The 22,529-nt window shown below is 43.2% G+C and overlaps 1 protein-coding gene across 2 annotated transcripts in view; it reads right to left on the bottom strand.

The window, feature by feature from the left end:
* Window positions 1-22,529, bottom strand: part of LOC146809286 (G protein-activated inward rectifier potassium channel 4-like) — a 435,254-nt gene that overhangs the window by 63,748 nt on the left and 348,977 nt on the right. For both annotated transcript variants that reach the window (XM_085616094.1, XM_085616095.1), the window contains exon 4: window positions 1,898-2,857. In XM_085616094.1, coding sequence (XP_085472220.1) covers window positions 1,898-2,816 — 919 coding nt within the window. In that variant the 5' untranslated portion in view covers window positions 2,817-2,857. The remainder of the gene's footprint in view (window positions 1-1,897; window positions 2,858-22,529) is intronic.

The raw sequence follows: 22,529 nt of genomic DNA, 5'->3' as shown, positions 1-22,529 counted from the left end.
TGGGGGAGCCGCCACTGCCTTTCACCGGGCCTGCCGCCGGGTCTGCTGATTCCAGTCCGCCCGACTTTTGATCAGGCCCTACCTGTTATAAACTCAGAATGAACCACCACTCAACTACCAACTTAAAACACATGCTGGGGATTCACTGATTTTTTATGGATATTTTCATTTTGCCAAGACACATTCAATTTTCTCCCAGGTACTAGATTGTCATTTATAATAAGTAAAAAATAATAATCTTCAAACATCAATATGCCATATTCTCAAAATACATGCATGTTCTTGAAACTAATGCCCTTTTTTTGGGTAAATAATATACATTTTGTCACAAAGGGCAGCTATCGTTTTTAGCAAATCCTCTAATTAGGGTCTCAAGCATCAGCTATTTATTTTCAACAAGTGCTGAAGTATATCAAAAAGAGTTCAGAACCACAGAAGACAGGGCAGCCCTTTTCATGGTCTTCCTTTATTATTGCCAACAGTTGTGCTGGTCGGATAAGAGGTACTAAGAGTTGGAACACTCCTCTGTCATGACAGTAAACCAGCCGGCAATTTTAACCACTGAAACATCCCATCCACTGATATCTGCACCTAATGCATTACTCTGGTTTAGTATTTATGTATTATTTATTCCGCGCCTTCAGTTGGCAGGATGAAATGTCGGATTTATTGTGAGGAGCGAGCTGGCTCCTCCAAATAGAATGTATGGGAAGATTGTTGGACTGGATTTAGAGTGATTTCAGCCCCATTATTAATCAGTTCTAGAAGGGGCTGCAGTGCAGTCTGGACTGTGACCCATCACATGTGAATACATTCCCTAGAGGTGATTGGTGTTTCTTTGATGTGTCACCCAGGGCAGCAGAAAACCTAAGGCTGATCATGGTGACAAATAGACAACAGCTAATCTCCAGAGGAGTACCAGTGTTAGCTACAAATTAAAGAGAATAATGTATTCTTCTCATTGGCCAGAGATAAGAAACTACCTCAAGCATCCTTGCTCTACAACTGAAACTAAACTTCCTATGATTGCGAATCGTCCAAAGTAAATTGAGTGAGGAGAGTCCACACATTTTTTGAAAAACTTGTAGATAAATTTGAGCAGTTTTGCAAACACCCTGGGCCTGACAGACGTGTTTTCTTCGTCCCATTTGCCACAACCTTTTTTCGTATGGGCACCACAGCTTCCTGATCTTCTTTCAGTGTGTATGACATAGGCAGAGATGAAACAGGTGAGGACCTGCTCACAGGACATGTGTTTGGCACTTTGTCTCTGTCACCTTATCCAAAGAGCAGAGCTCTCTCTGCATCTCACTGCTGGTGACTCCCTCTGCCTGGCCCTTGGATATTGTTTTCTGCTGACTGCTACCACAACAGTTTTCCATGTGGCCTTAGCCAGTGTTTAAGTGTGTGAAACATACTCCATGGAACTTGACACCTACCTAAATTAGGAGCCAAGTCTCCTTTAAAAAGGAGAACTGAGTGGTGGTTGGGGGCAGGTGGCACTCAGGAAGTTTACCCTTACATATGCAGGGTTAGGACAAGAGATGGAGAACATTACTGTTTGAAGTTTCAGAGTAAAATATTGGTAAAGATGTTGACCTCTAGTTTTTTTTCTAAGAGAAGTATTTGAGATAGCAGCATAAAGAAAATCAAAACCCTCAAGCAGTGATTGTTTCCAAATTTGTCAATAGTTACTCTTCACCTTTCAAACTCTACATAGTGCCACAATATTGTGCACAAGGTAAAAGTAAACTGGTTGAGCACCCCATGATGTTGCTAGACTGTTTTTGTGGGTAAACTTGGAAAGAGAACTGTAGCAAGGAGATGCATCTTCTATGATGTGGTCTACAAGTCATTATTTATAAGAAGGGTACACAAAGTACAAGTGCTTCCTTACCTGTAGCTTCCACCATTCCTTCCAGGATCACCACTATCTCAAACTCCTCCTTCCCAAGCTCATCCTTTGTCATTTCCCAGAAGGGGCTCTGTGCATTGAACTCATGGCAGATGATGAGGGGAGAGACCAGGAAAAGCCGATCATCACCTGTGTCGAACCCAACATTGAGGTCCGTCTGGTTGAGTGGGATGAACTCTCCCTCTTTGGTCTGCTTGGATTTAATCAACTTAGCTCGGATTGAAGCCTCCACAATGTGGGAGTTTCTCAGATCCCCAACCCTGAACATCAGGCACAGCTTCCCATCTCGCACTGAGATGACTGCCATGTTGGAAAACATGAGGGTTTCTGCTCGTTTCTTTGGCTGGGAAATCTTTACAAACATGCATCCTACCATGAAGGCATTGACAATGGAACCCAATATGGCCTGGACAAGTAACAAAACAATTCCCTCCGGACACTTGTCTGTGATAACACGATACCCATAACCAATGGTGGTTTCTGTCTCGATGGAGAACAGAAAGGCAGAGACAAATCCATTGAGCTTATTAACACAAGGTGTCCAGGTATCATCATCAGTATGTTCCAGATCGCCACGGATGTATGCAATCAGCCACCACACAAATCCAAACAAGATCCAAGTTGTGGTGTAGACCATGGTGAAAACCAGTAGGTTGAATCTCCACTTTAGATCCACCAGAGTAGTGAAGATATCCGTGAAGTATCTGTAAGTTTCTCTGACGTTACCATGATGGACATTGCACTTCCCATCTTTTTCTACATACCGCTGTCGCCGTCGGTTTTCTGGCTCTGGCATTACAATCGTCCTGTTAGTTGAAACCACATGGCCATCGCGGACATGTTTATGCTTTTCGTTTACTCGGTTCTCCACGTCCTGAGGCATGGGTTTGCATTTGATCATCTTCGTTTTAGAAATCAGGGAATGATTTTATCCCCTCTAACCTGTCGGAAAGAGGAAAGCATTAGTATGTATCCTAAAAGGGATGGTAATAGGAATAAGGTACTATGGCATGAAGTAAACAGCTATGAATCCAATTCATGAAGAGAGATGAATATACTCAGTAAGAATTACAATTCTTCAAAATCTTCAAAATTCATTGGATACGAACAGGCATTATTAATACCTAATATTAATTCCTGCTCTAGAAAAAGCTTGAAGTTCATAAATCAGTTTAAATAAATGAAGCAATTACAAAGGATATCACTCAGTTTAATGCATAGATTATAAAACAAAAGTGTGTGTAGTAATGCCAATTTCATTCTCAGATACCATTAATTAGAGCCTTGGTTCTAATTTGACATGGGCACCAGCTATTATTGCTTCTGTACGGTAGTAGCAATGTGTATGCTGTTCAGCCTATACAAAATGTAGACAGTCCCAATCTCCACTAGATAAGGAATGTCCAATGTAATGCATTATTCCCAGCTGGCATACTCACATAGCATAGAGGAATTGGTATGTTTAAGCTCATCCTTGCACTGATATGGCTATCTGAGAGATTCATTTGTCAACACCAGAGCAGTCCATAGTCCCCTGTTGGCCAAAATAACCTTTCTATAATCCTGGGGCATTATCTCTCACTTCAATCAGCCACAGAGGATCTGGGAGGTACTGCTTCTGCACAATTAAAGTGTGCCCTTTCAGACCCAGAGGCTTTGGCAAGGCCTTCGACAGCAGTTGCTGTTGCTTTAGACCAACCTCACAATTTAAGCGACAATGGTAGTTTGCATGATTTTTTCATATGTATTTGTACATTTACAATGCAGTTTTGAAGCTAATAAAATTGAGAATGCAGGTTTCTAGCACAGGCTTTTAAAAGAGCAATTATATATTTATAATTTGGGAAAGTAGAGAAGATTCACTGAAACATTTTCTTGCGGATTTCAAAAGTTTCAACAACTCTGTGCAAGTCTTAAGGCATATTTTACTCCCAAGAGCATAACCTGCACCATGTCTGTTTTATTGCAATATCTATAATCCCTGTACAGGATTCGAAAGCATATCAAGTTATCTTACAGTGCCTTTCTTTTTCTTTTTAGGAAAACAATGTTCCATTCCAAATCCATGAGGAAATCGTCTAAGATAAAGGAAAATAAAGCGGTTATATTGTGCCTGATTTACAAACCCTTCCTGCATCTAGGCAAACTGACAGCGTAAAATCCAAATATTGATTCACAGTCCAAAGCTGTAGTATTTATGTATGCAGAGGCAACCCTTCTTGTCTCTTGTTAATGTACTACATCTAGGAGCTAAACACCTGTAGGTGTTAGTGATTCCCTGAAAACAGGTTCCCTTTTTGTTGGTAACCAATAAGAAAATGGTGCCTCACCCTCACAGAAGCATGTCTGAGGCTATGCCAACCTCAACCCTTTAACTTCAGTAGGAAGTGTTAGCGTCTTTTGAGTACTATCTTTGCCCCCAATGGCCTGCTACAATAAAACATATTTCCATTTATATATCAATTCTGTGCAAGACTGGCAAAGACATCATATGAACCGAGGGGAGCAAACTTTTAATCAAATTACATAGTGAAGCGTAGCCACCACTTGCGATTCGAGAAAATGGCTTTATGTTTGTTTTCAAATTTGCTCCCCCTGGGCTTTCTTTATTTCTACTGTGGCGGTGGGTTGCTAGGCAATGCAGGCTTCGCACTTGTGTTGTTTGCAGCAGTCTTAGAGCATTAAAGCCTTTAAAAAAAAGGTGAGGTGAGCAAACATGCAGTGAAAGTATGAAGCCGTACACTGGCACTTGCACCTTTGACATGCCCTAGCATCAGAACTACTTGCTCCTACACAATTACTCGTGTCCGGAACTTCTGCTGCGAAACTCCTTTTGCCCAACCATCGTCAGGCTAAGCATGCTTTTTACCCACCACTTTGTTTCTCACCGCCCGTTCTTCCACATCCCTCTCTCTTGTCTGGTCTGTCCTCTTGCCACAACAAATTACTGATTCAACGAGGTAACAGTTTCAATTGCAGCAGATTTATTGGTAAAACCAGCCTCTGGGACAGCAGCATGAAGATGATCGCTCCTGATGCCAACTGGAGTCTCTCTCATTGGCCACGTTCTCAACTGTCACAACAGATGAGACCCGGCCGACAGAGCGAGACGGATAACACTCTATGGGCCACCAACATGATCGCGTGAGCAGCTTGAGGCAGGTGAGAATTGCAGAGCTATCAAGCGCCACAACACATCTCCCCTTTTTAATAAAACAAACCACTTTCAAAGCATAATGCTTTTTGCAAAAACTTCAAAAGGTAAAATGAGTTACAACTATGAGATACAATCACAAATTTAGACAATAACATATGATAGAAATGAAACTAAGGAAAACTAACAATTGTAACAATAAGGAGCAAGGTTAACGAAATCTTTCATCCAAAAGGGAGTGGTCTGTACCTGTTCACTTTTTCTCAACTCCTTTTAGTTAGAGAAACATTTAGGGTTTAACAACTTGGTTTCTGAAATGTTTTTCCCACGGTTTCTTAAATGTTTTTCCTACACCTTTCAAATGACCTTTCCTTGACACATCATTCCCCAAAACCTCTTTGTTTACAGGAGAAAACTGAACAACAGAGGATATGTTCCACCATTGTCCCCCTTCTACACAAATTGCAGATCTGGACACAGCAATGGTTCTTTTGGGGTTGCTAAACTTCACATGACCATATCACCCAGCATTACTTTCATTACCCTTAGAAAGGCAGAAGCTGCGGACGCCAAACCAAATGGCATACTCCTGAAATGAAAAACTTCATCTGTTGTGACAAAAGCAGTAATGTGTTTAGAAGACTCAGCAAGAGCCATTTGATGGTAAGCTGACTAAGTCCATCTTGGTGAATATTTTCGCACTGTTTAGTTTTACCATCGGTTCATCAATTTAAGATAAGGGGTCAGCTCAAATATTTTTATTTAGAGACCTAAGATAAATACTTCTTTTTCTTTGCTATGACAATGGGTGAGAGCCAAGGTAAGCTATCAACTGGTTCAATTATACATCGATCTTGCAAATATTTCAAAGCCTTAGATAATTCATTGCTAACGCTTAAAGGAACCCCTCTTAATTTGTGTTCAACAGGTATGGCATCTTCCTTGAGCTTGATATTCAATTCAAAGTTTTTTTTTAACACTCCCAACTTATTCTCAAACAATACATCATATTTTTTAACCAACTGTTGAATCTGTGAAAGAAAAGCAACATCATTATTGGTATTATGCATGGAATTAACACCAATCGAGGATTCCGTTTCTACAATTTCTCTTGTGTTGTTGTAATATTTCATATGACATTTCAGAAAATGACACCACTTTCCTACTTTTTCCAAGTAGAAGGGCAATGTCTAGTATAGCTTGATGTACCCATCCTAAAATGCTCTTTCCCTTAAAACCAACAGACTTTACCAGTGAAACACTCATTTTGGTAACGAATCGTGGACACAAAATATCCAATAAGATCGATTTTTGACACTTGAAAAGATTATGATAATAATGTGAGGATCATCAAGCAGTTTATGCTTGAACATATCATAGGTGATGGTGGTCACTCTGGGTCCAGAATCCATTAACAATCTGACCGATTTATTTCCTATAACTATGTCGTCAGGGGGATTTTCATACAAATGACTATATTTGGAGTTTATAATGAAAATCAGATCTTTCAAACTGGTATGTAATTCATACTAATCTGTAGAATATGATATTTTATTCACATGAAGTCTCCTATGCATACAACACTTTTGCAAAATGCCCAAACTAACCGCATAGATTGCATATCTTCTTAACTGTAGGGTATAGTTTGAAGTTTGCTGCATGATGAGGAGAGCCCAACAAAATCATGCACAAAATTTGTTGTTAGGTGCCATAACATCTTTCAAGTTTGCCTTGTATGTAGAAACTGTGCCATCTTGCGGCTTACTCTTCACTGTCAGAATTGACTCTTCGGTATTTTTCCTTAAAATCGCCAGTTTTGCTTGCGAAGGCTTAATCATAGAAGCAGCATCAATTGCTTCAGAGAGAGATAACTTTTTAAAAGACAGTAACTTCTCCTGGATGGTCTTAGTGTGACCTCGGACCACTAATTGTATAACTTGCCCTGTAAAATTCGCAAACATAAGACTCCACTGATCATATTGCTATTGTTCTCTAGAAAAGAATTTAAACCATTTAACAATAAATTTTTTGCATATCAAATCTCACTCTAATCTTTGGACAGCTTCTTGAAATCCATAAAACTCTTCTACTTCAGGTGGAGTTTAAATAGGTAAATGTTCAGAAATTCGTTGACCTCTATCAAGACTGTGTTCTAAAATGAACCTTTTCCTTTCTGCATGAAAATGCTACACATCAATAGCACCAAGCAAGATATTAAATGACCCGTCTTTACATTCAATTACAGATCCACTACACAATACTAAAAAGGGAGGAGGAGGATGCAATAGCTGTATGATGATGATGAATGAAGAGTGCGAAGAGAGAGCAAAATGAAGAGCAGCACACAGGAAAATAGTGATGCCAAACATGAAATAGACCACTTGAAACAAAGCAAAGAACAGTTTAAAAAACCACAATGTTGAGTAGTGCACACAAGCTAACATTACCATATTTTATGCATGATTAATTATTGCTAGGAAGGGATTAAATATAATTCAAAACATTTACAGAATGTTATCGATAGATCCAACAGATTGCCATTGTTGATTTATCATTACTTCTACAGAAAATAAGTTATTAAACGTATGTTTCTGGCAGCCAAAATCCAGCGTTCCGGCAGTCTTACCTGATTGGTCAGCTCTAACAGTGTCTTAGCTGAGCAGAGGTTATCTGAAGGAGGGAGTTCTGCAGCTGGAAAGGAATACCCGAGCAGGGGGATGGGCCATAAAACATAAGCTTCAAAGAAGGACAGGTTAGAATGCCAGCCAGGCCCACCCCCTCTTCCTGACAGATGACAGGATTAGGGGAGGTATTTGCAGATGTGAGGAGGGGGAGCTTATGGAAATGAGCTACACTATGAGGTTGTTTATCTAGTTCGTACTGCTCTGCTGAGATTTCAGACATGATGGATTTTGGAGGAATGATGCTTTCTGGGAAATGAAGATGCCACACTTTGGAGGACGTGGTCATGTGGCTGGGTAGCACCCTGATCCCATTGACCAAGGGTGCCCCCCTAATGATGCCCAGAAGCTGAGAATAAATATGGGAGAAGTTCATAGCCTCAGATCCACACCCTGAAACTACAAGGAAAAGAAGGACTACCCTGTTGGAATCTGAATTTGCACGCAAAGGAAAGGCCAGCACATTGAATGATGGCACCTGCTACACAATTTGGTACTACAGCCCTGATGACTTTGCCTTGCTTCAAGAAGGATTAAGGAGTGGACTTCCTGCCGCTACAGAGCCCACCTGCACCATATCCACCAAGAGTCCCCATCCTGGATTTCAGTGGGCTTTCAAGGATTTGGCCAGGTGCACTGTGGGAATAGTAGTCCAGACCTTCCAGAGATTAGCCGTGAGATTCCAGACCTTTCATTTAGTGTTTTGAACACTTTAAACCAACAATGAGACCTTCAGGCAGCATCTCCTGAAGTTTGGAACATTTTGGATAAAAGCTTCATAAGGTGACAGACCCGAACGTGAGAGACTACCTTCAACCACAACCCAGCAAGGATTACAGGTTCGTCCCGCTGAAGACCCTGGACTTCCAGGATTTGACCGGGGCCACGCGGAAAGTCAAACCAGGAAACACTCTCCGAAACTGGGCTGCTGAGGAGGGTCTAGTGCCATCGGCAAAAAAGCTCCGGAAAATTTCGAAGTGTGAAGGTAAACTTTTTACCACGGCCTCCTGCTTAGTGTGTGCAACCAGGGCTCTATCGTGGTCGGCATCAAACTTTGACTTTGTCCTGGTCAAGCAAGACCAGATGTCCCAGAGTGGCGTTATAGGTTTTTAAGCACTATAAAGTAGTTAATCTTTAAAAATTCATTCTCCGGTTCCCACATTGGAATTTTGACATGTTGGTGTCTATTTGTTCATAAAAATATTTTCTATTTTTATAACTTGGTGTGGTATTTTTGTGTGTTGTGTTTGACCTATTTGATGTATTAGTGTTTTTAAATGCTTTACACTCCTGTCTTCTAAGTTAGGCCTGACTGCTCGTTGTCAGCTACCATGAGCTGAGCAAGGGGGTAATTTACTGAGACCGTTACTGGTCACTATGCCATTTTAGTGGTCTTTATTACTAGTGGCGGGTGAATACTTACCAATATCCCACTTTCCAATATTTGGTGTTCAGCAGTGTGGATGCGGACTTGTGTTTAAAGTACAACATACAGTGGTTAAGTTAGGCTTTTAGAAATCCTCTAAATTGTCTTAAAAGAAAAAATGTTTGAGTTTTGAATTTTTGGAATTTGGACTAAACTGATTTTTAATCCATTGTTTTGAATTTTTAAAAAAGTTGTGCTAAGTCTGATTGCTTGTTTTTGAGACCCAAACCTAAGGATACCATGGAGCTGGATCTGGCTAAACTGATGTAACTCAAGGTGGCTGAGCTTAGGGTTTTGTGTAAGGCTAGGGGGCTACCTGCTACTAACAAGATTAGGAAGGCAGAATTGGTTAGGTCCCTGAAGGCCTGGGCCAGGCCAGCCCCAGAGAATGAAGGGCAGGGAAGGCTGACCCCCCAATGTCACACAGCAAGAGTGTTGGATGACGCCTCCTCCATTGATTTCAGCATTAGCTACATAATTCCAGGTGGTGAGAGAAGGGCAGGGTCCCCCACACAGGAACCTCCTCTGTCCCTTGCAGAGAGGCAGCTTGAGGCCCAACTAGCTTTAATAGCTTTCGAGCAGAAGAAACTGAAATTAGCTAAGGAACAGTGGAAGGAGATAAAGCAAGACAAAATAGTGGCAGCAAGAACGAAGAAGAGAGCGAGATGTCCTGGGGTGATGGTTGTGATACCCGGCTCCCCAAGGGGATAGAGCACAGATACCCAGAGGGGGGTGATATTGACAAATGGCTGCCTGCATTTGAAAGGGCCCCTCAAATGTGGGGGGTCCGCCCCAACCATTGGGATTCACTCTTGTGGGAACTGATCCCAGTGGCTGCGAGAGATAGGCTACTGGCCCTGCGGGGGCATGAGGCACAATCCTACTCCCACATGAGGAAAAGCTTAGTCAAGATGTTTGGTCTGACCCCAGAACAGTACAGGGTAAGGCTCAGGGATACCCAGAAGGTAAACACACAGTCATGAGTGGACTTTCTGGACATCTCGGTGAAGGCACTAGAAGGCTGGGTTGGTGGTAACCAAGTAAAACCATATGAGGGATTGTATCGTTTGTTTTTGAAAGAGCACATTTTGACTCATTGTGTACAAGAAAAGTTGCACCAGCATCTAGTGAACTCTAAGCTGACTAACCCTAGAGAGCTGGGAAAAGTTGGCTGATGAGTTGGTGAGAACCCAGGTTTCCAATCAGCACCAGGGGGTGATCAGAAGAAGGGAGGATAGGTCCCCCCCAGGGTAAAGCCCAGAGGAAAGAAGATCAAAAAACAGAAGGAGTCCTAAAAAGACCCACAAAACGCTGAACAGGGAGGGGGGCCCGAGCCAATCCAAGTTCAAGGGGAAGGGGTATCAAGGAAAGAATGGTAGGCTCCTTGATTCAAGGCCCAAGAAAGGAAATGCTGTTTGCACAAATAACCCTCCCACTGCAGGGAAGTCCCTAGGGATTGCTATTGTAAGTGTAGGGGTGGAGGGTTCCCCAGAGATTGGTAGAAAAGTGACAGAGGCAACTTTAGTACCCCTGGGTGGAGTGGATATTGCAACATTGGCCACCTTACCTCCAAGCATGTATGTACAGGCAGAGGCCTACCATCAATGGGCGGAGTTTCAGCCTCTGAGAGACACAGGAGGCAGTGTGACTATGGCCATGGACACACCGGTGTCTAAAGAGCAGATACTACCTGGCAAGTTTCACCAGGTGACCTATGCAGACAGCAGGACCGATCTCCATTCCATGGCTATGGTGAATTTGGAATGGGGAGTTGTGACAGGCCCTATGAAGGTTGTTGTGTCTCCTAAGCTCCCAGTGCAGTGTTTTCTGGGAAAATATCTCAAAACATCTGAATGGTCAGAGGTGGAGAGAGGGCTCCATATGAGAATATTGGAGCTCCATGAATGTGTATGTGCTGTGACAAGGTCACAGAGTAGCCAGAAGGGAAATGCAGGACATGTGGACCCTGGAACAATAGGCCAAGCAACCATGGGCAAGGGCACTGGGTTTGGTGAGCCAGCCCAGAGGTTTCCAGAGCTGCAGCAGGAATCTGACCCTTAGTGGAAGGATCTGGCCTCTGAGGAAGGTACTCCATCCCTGCCAGAGCTGTCAGACTTGGCAGAACTGACAGGAGCCGGCGGACCCCCCAGAGAGGAGTTTTGTCAGGGGCAGAGAGACTGTCCCAACCTTGAGGGTTTGTGGTGGATTGCCTTAAAGCAAGAGGAAGGGGATGCCAGTGGGATCCACACAATGTGGGAAGATGGACTGCCCTATACTGAGGCCAGAATCCTCAAGTAGTACAGAGAGTTTATGCTGACTTTAAGTCAAGATATCTCCTTAGGAGGTCACTTGGGGCAGAGCAAGACTTGTACCAGTTGGTGAACCATTTCTATTGGCCCAATATGTCTGAGAAGGTAAAAGAGTTCTGTAGCTCCTCTTGTCACCTGTCAGGCCAGTGGCAAGTCTGGGACAAGTCAGAGGCTCCCTTGATACCACTGCCAGTGGTTGGGACTCCTTTTGAAAGAATGGGGGTGCACATTGTGGGTCCCCTAGAACATCCAACTGCATCAGGGAATAAGTATATCTTGGTGTAGTGGACCATGCCACAAGATATCCTCAGCAATACCCCTCAAAATAGTCATTTGCTCCTGTAGGGGCTAGGGCCCTACTTGGTGTGTTCACCAGAGTGAGTTTCCCAGAAGAGACTGTTTCAGAAAGGGGCACGAACTTCATGTCCAGCTATCTGAAAGCTCTATGGGATGAATGTGATTTGATTTGATTTTGATTGTGAAATTTATATAGCGCTCGAATGCCCAAGGGCGTCTAGGCACTGCGCGGAAGTGTCTGCCAGGATTTCAGTGGAAAACGGTAAGAATTAGTTTGAGAATAGCCACGTTTTTAGTAATTTTCTAAAGGAAAGTAGCGTTGGGCAATTTTTAATATCTAACGGAAGTGTGTTCCACAGTTTCACTGTGCTCAGGATAAAACTACTTCCTCCCCAGCGAACTTTCTTAAATTTGGGTGTCTGGAGGAGTTTGCTCTGAGCTGAACATAGGTTTCTGCATGGATGATACCAGGTGAAATGTTGTTTCAGGAATGCAGGTCCTGTTTCATGCATAGCTTTGTACGCTAGACAAAGATTTACATTCTATCCTCTTTTTTATCAGAAGCCAGTGGAGTTTGGGAAATGGACTGGAATTTGGGGATATCCAGCAACCTTCTGGCGGCTGCATTCTGCACCCGCTGGAGTTTGAGCATGTGCTGTTTGTGCAGGCCCAGATATAAGGCCTACAGTTTTACCACCCCATATTACCCCCAGACTAATGGTTTGGTGGAAAGGTTCAATAAGACCCTGAAGGACATAATCAATGGGTTGTCTGACAAACTCATGGGATATTCTCCTCCCATGCCTACTGGTTGCCTACAGGGAGGTCCCACAAAAAGGAGTTAGTTTCAGTCCCTTTGAGCTGTTGTTTGGACACCCTGTGTGGGGGCAGTGTGCCTGCTGAGAGTCTTTGGAAAATCTTCTCAAGGAAGCAAAGGACAATGTGATAGACTATGTGCTTGGCCTGAGATCCCACATGGCAGAGTACATGTACAAGGAAGGCAGGAAACTGGAGACCAGCCATGAGCTTATGAATCACTGGTATCATCAAAAAGCTGCAATGCCTGCCTGAGTATATATCAGGACAATTCAAGTGGGTGCTGGAGCCTTTGGCTCCTGTAGCTCTCCATGACAAGTGGGCTAGGACCTTTCCAATCCTTGAGATAAAGGGGGAGGTTACCTGCCTGGTCGACCTTAACACCCCCAGAAACCCACAGAGGGCCCTGCATGTCAATAGAGTGAAACCCTATTTGGACAGGGCAAACATGACCATGCTATTGGCCACAGATGAGGGAGAAGAGGATAAAACTAAGCCAGTGCCAGACCTCCGCTCCACCAATGTGCAAGATGGGTCAGTGGAGGGAGTGGTACTCTCTCTCAAATTGACAGGCCCCAGCACAGAGACTTCAAGCAGGTGCTGGGGCAGTTTGCTGGTCTGTTCTCTTTAACCCCAGGGGTCACTGATTGGTGTTTGCACCAGATAGACACTGGTGACAGCCCACCTGTCAAAATTAACTCTACAGGTTGTCTGATCAGGTCAGAACAAGCATCCAGGCTGAAGTGGCTACGATGCTGGAATTTGGGGTAATTTAGCCCTCTGCCAGTCCATGGGCCAGCCCAGTGGTGCTGGTGTCCAAACCTAACCCCCAGGGGGAAACAGGGAGTTCTGTGTGCACTACAGAGTACTGAATGCAGTCACTAAGACTGATGCTCTCCCTATGCCTAGAGCTGATGAGCTCACCGATAGTTTAGGGGCTGCTAAGTATCTGAGTACATTTGATTTGACTTTAGGCTACTACCAGATTTGACTTTAGGCTACTACCAGATTGTCCTCACAAAGGAGAGGTCAGCATTCTCCACGTATGTGGGACCTTACAAGTTCAAATTAATGCCCTGTGGCTTAAAGAATTCCCCTATCACCTTCCAAAGGTTGGTAAACAGAGTCCTGTCTTGGTTGGAGCAGTTCAGTGCATCTTATCTGGATGTTTAGTACACATTTTCGTGTTCAAACTGACCACAGACCTCCCAAGTGGCTCATGCAGACAAGAGGGGAGAATCAAAGCTGTTAAGGTGGTCCATTTCCTTACAGGGATGGACTTCACAGTGGAACACAGGCCTGGGGATGCCTATGCTAATGTAGATGGACTTTCCAGGTTTTCCCACTCAGCTGATGAGGACTACCAGGGTGTAGGTTAGTTACCCATCACCTTTCATGTGGGGGCATGTTAGAAAGCCATCCTTTGCCCTGTTCACCCCCAATTTTTGCTGAACGATACTGGTGGTAACTGACTCCGACTGTGCACCGGGATGTGCTGGCAGGCCCAGGCCAGTGCTATGTTTAAAACACATGTATAGGGTAGACTATATATTAGGGTACAATTGACCTGACAGACAGTAGAAGTCCCAAGTAGGTATTAGGGCATGGAGGTTTAGAAGCCCACAAATGTGTTTTTTGTACTTGCATGTGTGCACTACTGAGTGCCGGAGGTCATTTTAATAAGCAGCACTGCATTTAAAAGTAAATTTACTGCAAACTCAAATTGGTGCTATGGACACTTTAGAAGTGATAATCTACATTATTTTTTACATATTGGGTACCTCCAAGACCATCCCTAGGTGTCCCAGGGGTGGGGTGGGGTGTGGGGGTCATGTAACTATAAGCATGGTCCTTATAAAAGATGTTTTATAAATCCTGGTGAGCGAAATCTGCACATTTTATTTTTTACCCATTGGGCCCATAGGCTAACATTGCAATATTTTATGCATGCATAATTATTGCTAGGTAGGGAATACAATATCAGAATGGTATTGATAAATCCAACAAATTGCTATTGTTGAATTTATCAAAACTTGCACAGAAAAGAAGTTATAAGACTTTCGTTTCTGTGAGCCAAAATCCAGCCTTCCTGCAGTCTTCCCTGGTTGGCCAGCTCTGACAGGATTTGCCAGGCTGGCTTTATTGGGTGAAAAGTGCCTGTGTGGAGGAAAGGTTATCTGATGGAGGGAGTTCTGAGCTACGGTGGAATACCCCGGCAGGGGGATGGGCCATAAAACATGAGATTTAAAGAAGGATAGGACAGGCTAGAATGCAAGCCAAGCCAACCTCTTATTCCTGCCAGATTACAGGCTTGGGGGAGGAATTTGCAGATGTGAGGAGGGGGAGCCAATGGATATAAGCCACACTGTAAGTTGGTTTAGCTAGCTCTTACTGCTCTGCTGAGATTTCAGCAATGATGGATTTTGGAGGAATAGTGCTATCTGGGACAAGAATATGCCGCACTTTGGAGGAAGAAGCCAGTCGCCTGGGTGGCACCCTGCATCCCATTGCTCAGGGGTGACCCCTCTTATTGCCCAGAAGCTGCGAATAAATATGAGAGAAGTGCATAGTCTCTCAGATCTGCTGCCTGAAACTACAAAGAAAAGAAGGACTGCCTGCTGGAATCTGAATTTTCACCCAAAGGCCTGCACTCTGAATGACTACCTCCTGCACAAGTTGGTACTACAGCCCTGAGCCTTGCTTCAAGAAGGATTAAGGATTGCACTCCCTGCAGCCAGAGGTTAACAGAGCCCACCTGCATCATCTCCACCAAGAGCCTCCATCCTGGAGTACGTCCAGTGGACTTTTAAGGATTTGGCCAGGTGCCTTGTGGGAATTGTAGATCAGACCTTCCAGAGACCATCCTGGAGATTTCAGACCTTTGAATTTGGCGTTTTGGACACTTTTAACCTACAAGGCGACCTTCAGGAAGTATCTACTGAACTTTGGAGAACTTTTGGGAAAAAGCTCCATAAATAGACTACCTTCAATCGCGACCCGGCCTGGATTTCATGTTCGTCCGGCTGAAGGCTCCGGACTCCAGGATTTGACCGGGTCCTCGAGGAAAGTCAAGCTGGCGAACCCACTCTGAATGCTACTGAGGAGGGTCGAGTGCCTTCGGAAGAAAAAGCTCCAGAAAAGTTTCTAAGTGTGTACTTAAAATTCTGACCAGGGCGATCCCACTTAGTGTATGTGACCAGTTTTCCATCGCGGTCAGCCTCAAACCTTTATTTTGTCCTGGTCAAGCGCGACCAGATGTCCCAGAGTAGCGCAACAGGTTTTTATGTATTATCAAGTGGCTATTCTTTAAAAATTCATATCTCCGCTTCCCTAGATTGACTTTTTGTCTTTTTGGTGTCTATTTGTTCAGAGAAATATTTCCTATTTTTATAACTTGTTGTGGGATTTTTATTGTGTGTTATGTCTTAGTTAATTAATGTATCATTGTTTTTAAACCCTTTACACTCCTGTCGCCTAAGTTAAGCCTGAATTCTTGTTTCCAGCTACCAAGGGTTGAGCAAGGGGCTAATTTACTGAGACCTTTCCTGGACCCTATACCGTGTTAGTGGCTTTAATACTAGTGGTAGGTGCATACGTACCCCTACCAATAACCCACTTTCCAACAACAGGATTTAATGACAGGAGCGACCTGTACAGTGAATTTAAGAGCAGAGTTGAAAATGAAGCCAAGGTTATTTGGTAGATGAACCAGAACATGGAATAAGAGAAGGAGAAAAAAAAAGGACTAAGCGGCATGGGAGATGAAAAGTTAGCAGGCAATTATAGAATCTTAGTCTTACTGGAGTGAGTATAGGAAAATTATTAGCAATCCAATTCTTGATGGCAGAAAGTCAGGAGGAGACCTGGTCCTGAAGAGAGACAAAAAACGTGATAGAAAAGAAAAAATTGTGTTTCCTGTATAAAAATATAACTCAAAGCCGTGAGCCCAGACAGTAAAAAATAAAAAGGAAAGAGTAGTGGACCAAGAGCAAGATGCTGAGACACCCTTTAAAGAAGAGTATAAAAAGCAACCACAGTTCCATTTTAAGAGACAGAAAGGGAATGGTCTGAAAGCTGGGAAGAAAGCGAAGACGTTTTCTTGATAAATGGAGAAAAGCTATGATCGTTTATCTTCTCAAAAAGACACTGACCCTTCCATTTGCAGTATCCTCTGCCCTATCCTATAACTTCCTTTCCTTGCCAGGCTCTTCAAATCTGAGGTTATCGGGCAATTATCAGGCTATGAGGGAGAAAACATGCTACTTGACCCTACACAATCTGGGTTTCTTCTTCATCATTGAAATGAATCCTCTTATTGTCCTTACCAATGATGTCCACCTAATTCATGAGAAAGTAGGTAAAGCTTGTCTGATCCTACTTGGCCTTGGTGCCGCTTCTATTGCAGTCATACGTGACCTCCTCTGGGATTGTCGGTTTCAACCAGACATGTAAGAGCAAGTGCACGTGGCTGCAATCTTCTTACAAATCTTTCCCAGGCTGTACAGTTGCCCACTTTTTCCTCATTGTATCCTTTAACACGCCCTGAACCTGCCTCCTCTGCTCGCAGTCTGGGAATTATTTGTGATGCTTTGGTCTCTTTAAAAGAGCAGATCAGCAAGGTCCCCACTTCGTACTTTTTATTCTTCGAGGTCTTCTTTAGTCAGTAAACTTTCTTTTTCAAAATTACAAACAACCTGTTCTTTAGACACTCATCCTCTAAACATCTGGACCACTTTAATACCCTATACCCCGGGATACTGAACTACCTTCTGCAGCTGGAACTGGTGCAGAACTCTGCAGCTCTCCTTATTCTCTGCCTTCCTTCATTAGTTTCCTGCAACAAAGCACCCTCTCTACACAACACATTTGTCACTGCTCTTTACAAGGAATTGTCTGACTTTATCTCCAAGAGTGCCTTCTTCCATACTCAACCGCAGTTCCCTTGGGTCTTGCATTTTCTACCTACTGCAATTGTACTGTAGTAGTGGGCTGTCCTTGTATTTGGCAATCAAATAATGGGACACACTATAGCTCAATATATGTTCCACTACCAAGTATCTACTCTTCTGTTGCCAACTTGGAGTGGGGACAAGATGTGGCCTAGTAGCTGGAGCTGCTGACCATGGACCATCGGGAGCCAGCCACAAATCCTGACCTCGCCTCAACATCCAGTGATTCGGGGCAAATCAATTAATCTCCCAGTACTCAAAGAAACACAAAATGGCGGTTCTGTTGTAAAGAGTGTAAAGAGTGCTAATAGCTACGAAGTAGGTTTGCGGTATAAATATTTTTAATAATCCTAACTTTACTACTATTAAATTGAGAAAAATCCTAATTTTAAGACTTTCGGAATTCACAGAAGGCATTTAGGAGTCCTAAAGTTAGGAGTCCTAACTATACTACTACTAAACTGAGAAAAATCCTAATTTTAAGACTTTCGGTATTCACAGAAGGTATTTAGGAGTCCTAAAGTTAGGACTCCTAACTACTGTGAATACCGAAATGAGTAAGTACCTTCTGTGAATACCAAAATAAGTAAGTGCCTTCTGTGAATACCAAAATGGTAGTAAGTTTAGAATTTTGTCTTAAGTTAGTTCTGTGAATCGGGCCCTGTGTCTATATCCACATAACACGCCTCATGATCTTTCAGTAACCTCTAACCCAGTGCCAAATTAAACCCTGTGGAGACCCCTAGGAAGTTTAAATGTTAGGTCCCCCCTCGCAATTTATCTCCCAATACGTTTTTAATTTTACCAACCAACAAAACTAAACATTAAAAATTATTAATGTTACAACAAAACTTTAAATACTCAATTTCCTCAATTTATTTGTGGTGACATTTTTCAGGATATCTTGGAAGTCCACCTTTTGAAAGACGTTTTATTCAGTGGCCCTAATGGCAAGTGATTTCAGTTGTTCTTGTGTCACTGAAGATTGATTTCAAGATCAAATCAATATTATTTTGATCTGTTGTCACAGGGGCCCTGAAAGGAGTGGGGCCCATAGGTTGGTGTCTATTTGGTAATCCGGAACTGATCTGACCGTCTTCTGATCATCTCAAGAAAACCTGGAAAAGACTCAGTGGTACCCGTACTGTGGGGTCCTGATATTTCACCTGCGTCTCTAATATTCTCAGTGTCAACGCCTCATCCAGCTGAAATTCTACTGAGGATGGGAGCCTGAGTCATTGAAACCCATTTGCGATTTGAGAACTCTAGGAACACTCTCAGGATAAACCCTGAAGATACCCCAGGCAACTTTCAATATATGAGCTACCCCAAGAGATAACTGTAAAAAGTGTCCAATTCAATGTCACCTGCTTCAACCCCTTAAGGAGTCAACTCCATTTTCTTCTTACAGACTGAACCTCCTGCCATGATGGGTGCTCCATTACTAGAACATTCTGCACAATATCACACTTACAAACACCTGACATACTGCCAGACCACAGCGGCGGGCGGTGACAAACCTAGGTGGATCCATGGCGTTTGACCTTTGATGAATGTGTTACTACAAGATGGCGCCCTGAGTCACGCGACCCGCATGGTGCATATTAGCACTGAACAGTAGATAATCTACTGGATTTCGTTAAATAGGTGAGTGCAATAGGCCTCATTGAAGCCGATGCTTATATGAAGTACATTACTAAACAACTGTCAGGGAAACCATATAGTAAACAGCATAGCCCTGAAGAAGGCCCCAGACCCGTTAGGGCTCTTGGCGTGGGCCGAAACATGTTGGGATAAGAATAAGGGTATATCTGAACCAAATAGTTCACAATAACCCTATCAAAACATACGTTTTTTTATCCGATACCCCAGGTACTCCACGAATAAAGCAAAGCATTGGGGTATACCTGTAAGTATTTTTAAATTTATTACCAAACTGGTTCCCTGCATAACCAGAAAAAATGTATATAAGAACTCCCAAAACTTTTTTTTCTTGTGTCCGCCCAGGTAGTACCATCTTACCTGGGTGTGGAAAGACGCCTATGATGAAGCATGTCACTAGTGAGTGAGGCGTCTTCTCCAATATCTGTGGATATCCTAAAATATTTAGAATGGTTATGTTCCAGGATAACACCTGTGACATAAGACCACCGGGACTAATTCAAAAACTGATTCCGGGGATCTATTGAACAACCTTTGGAAATAGATATCAGTAGTTGCCTTTTGTGAAAGCACACTGCCAGATAAACCACAGAAACACCGGAGGAACAGCAACTCTGAAACACTACATTGGCGAACATTGTTTGCTATTTCTTGTTCTTGGCATTCGCTGCTGGTGTTCTGCTCGGATGCTGTGTTTGAGAACTCTCTGCTATGCCTGGTTTGGGGATTACGTTGTGTTCCTACCCTGCTTAATGTATGCTGCTTGTGTACGAATGAGAATACTGGCTGAACATGCCGCACATTTTTCCTTTGGTATCTGCAAAATTTAAATTAAATAATGCAAAAAAAGCAGATGAAGTCGAAGCCTCTCACTTTTCTCAGCACAATTACGGGCTGTTTACCAGACCTCCTTCAGGAGATAGCCTGAGTTACTAAGGTCAGAAGCCAAGGTAAAGCTGGACTCGTCTCGAAACGTGCTCTACTAAATTGTTTTCCATCCAGGGAGTGGGTTCATAGCGCCAACAGACTCAACGTAACATTGTGAAGCTGGGGACGTTCAAGAAACAAAAGGGGTCAACAAAGGGGCAAGGCGCAGTGTGATCGCAGGGATGTTGAATGCTCTTGTCGTCGCTCAGGGTTGAGAACGCTCCTCTCAGCAGATCCTCACCTTCTCAAGTTGTGCATAAATGCCATTCCTTGTGGTGGATGTACAAGGCTGTGACTTGCAGCAAGGCGCAAGAAGGAGCCACTGGTGTGCGGTGGCTACTGTGTGATAGAGCACTTTCAGCACTCTATATTGTATGGGTGCACTATACTCATGGTTAAAACGCCCTCACGTGTATTCTTATTGGTTGCAGTGTTTTATGATCATTAACATGTATTCAGTAGAATCATTTAAACATTCATTATAGTGAAATTTTATAGTATGACTATGTATGTATCGTAATGCCTGCATCTATAAAGCGCAGGACAGTCTTACAGCCACCAAATGTAACTGTGTTTGGTTTAAGTTGCCCGAGTTCTTAGGACCAAGACTATAGTTGTTTTTGCACCTCCTTGGCTTCTCAAGAAATAAATAATTAAATGCATGTCGTTTTCGAGAAATAGCAGTGTTGGAATGCCAACTCGTTATTTTCAGATTGGAAAAGATACAAGGGATGCTTTGAAGAGGGTTGGAAGTGAGAAGGGAGGGGACCTTTTGTGTCTGGCTTGCCTGGGAGCCAAGGTCAACTCGATGAACAAAGAAAAATTTATTAACAGAGCATGAAACTTGCCACATAGAAAAAGTTGCAATGGGAAATTTTACCAGGATGACTCCGAAACAATCGAACTCTATTATTGTATGATGCGCAATGACAGAGAGCCCAGACTTCTGCTAGCTTTCGGAGAGAAGGGAGCATCTTAGAACTAGCCCCTAGCCTTAAGCATTTTAACCCATTTGACGTGAGTACTTCTTAGGAAGTCAACACATGCTGACACCTTTGGGAATTGATGGAAGGGTATTAGATAGCATCTCCTTCTAGGACAGCGTAGGGACAGATTTGTTTTAATGAAAAGAGATTTGGACTCTGCATCCATTTTCAGTTGTATTCTGATTTTGGAATTTACTATTATCTTCCTTTTATGCTGAATGACATATATTCGTAGAATCGGCTCTGTATTGATTTTTCTATATCTATATATGTTAATTTTAAGATGTGTATACATCTTATTATTCTTGGCCTTATAATTAATTGACAACCCCAAAGTCGGAGTCTGTGGTCCTTTCAGGTATTATATATTGATGAAGTGTTTTTTCCCTGCCACCACTTTTAATAGGTAAGTAAAAGACCATCTGCGCTACATTCTAGCAAGAAGACAAGGGTGCAATTTAGCATACTCAAATGGTAGCAGAGGATGGTTACCCTCTAAAGGTGAGGGGGAAAGAAAAATAAGGTGTTGAGTAGGAAGAATAGAGGTTCGGATGCAGCGGACGGAGCATCAGCGAAGAGTGGTGGAAACTGGCGGACGTTGACGGTGTGGCGGAAATAAGGGCGGCGTGAGTGTGAAAGATTCTGTGTGGTGTGTTAGATTGCGGTGTGTTTTATTCGTGTGATGGTTTGAGGAGTTGGGATGAATGTTGAGTGATTGTGATTGTGGTTATTGGTACTGGTCCGAACACGTGCGGGTCAGGTAATTTGGTGAGCGGGCTCAAGAGAAGTCCAAGATCCCGGGATAGTGTTGTATTGTAATTGTCTGAGTAAACTGTGGGAGTCGTGAAGCGCTATCAACTATTCCCTTGTATCAGGGAACTTTGTGTGAGTGCTGGAATGTATCGCTGTGAGAAACCCCTGGTATTGGGGGTAGATCGCAGTGATTGAGTGATCAACGCAGGTCGGGGGTCACAGCAGATGTGTGTTCTTGTGTGAGTGTTCTATCGATTTTTTTGCGGATAGACAATTATTTGTTTTTGTAACTGTAAGTTATTGTGACTGTGTAGGACCAGTTACTTGGTTAATAACTTTGGGTTATACAGTTACTTGTAGTGCGAATGTGTGAGCGAGTGTACGAAGTGAAATTGTAACGGCGGGTGAGCCGCTGCAAGGAGTGAACAGTGACGTCAGTGCGCGCCGTGCTGGGATTGGTCGGTTGGTGTAACGCCGCGCTGGGATTGGTTGCTCTGTGTCCGTAGTCGAATATTGTATGGTGGGTTGCAAATCAATCGATTTTCATGATGCGTTGTTTTCGGGTGTTGAGAGATTTGTGCAGAGGCGATAGAGGGGTGGTGACTCGGGTTGGAGAGGAATCTCCGCCGGAGGACACCCCGGCACATTATATGG

This window comes from Triturus cristatus, chromosome 7 (assembly GCF_964204655.1).
Source record: "Triturus cristatus chromosome 7, aTriCri1.1, whole genome shotgun sequence".
Lineage (NCBI taxonomy): Eukaryota > Metazoa > Chordata > Amphibia > Caudata > Salamandridae > Triturus > Triturus cristatus.
This window is presented reverse-complemented; position numbering and strand designations above follow the sequence as displayed.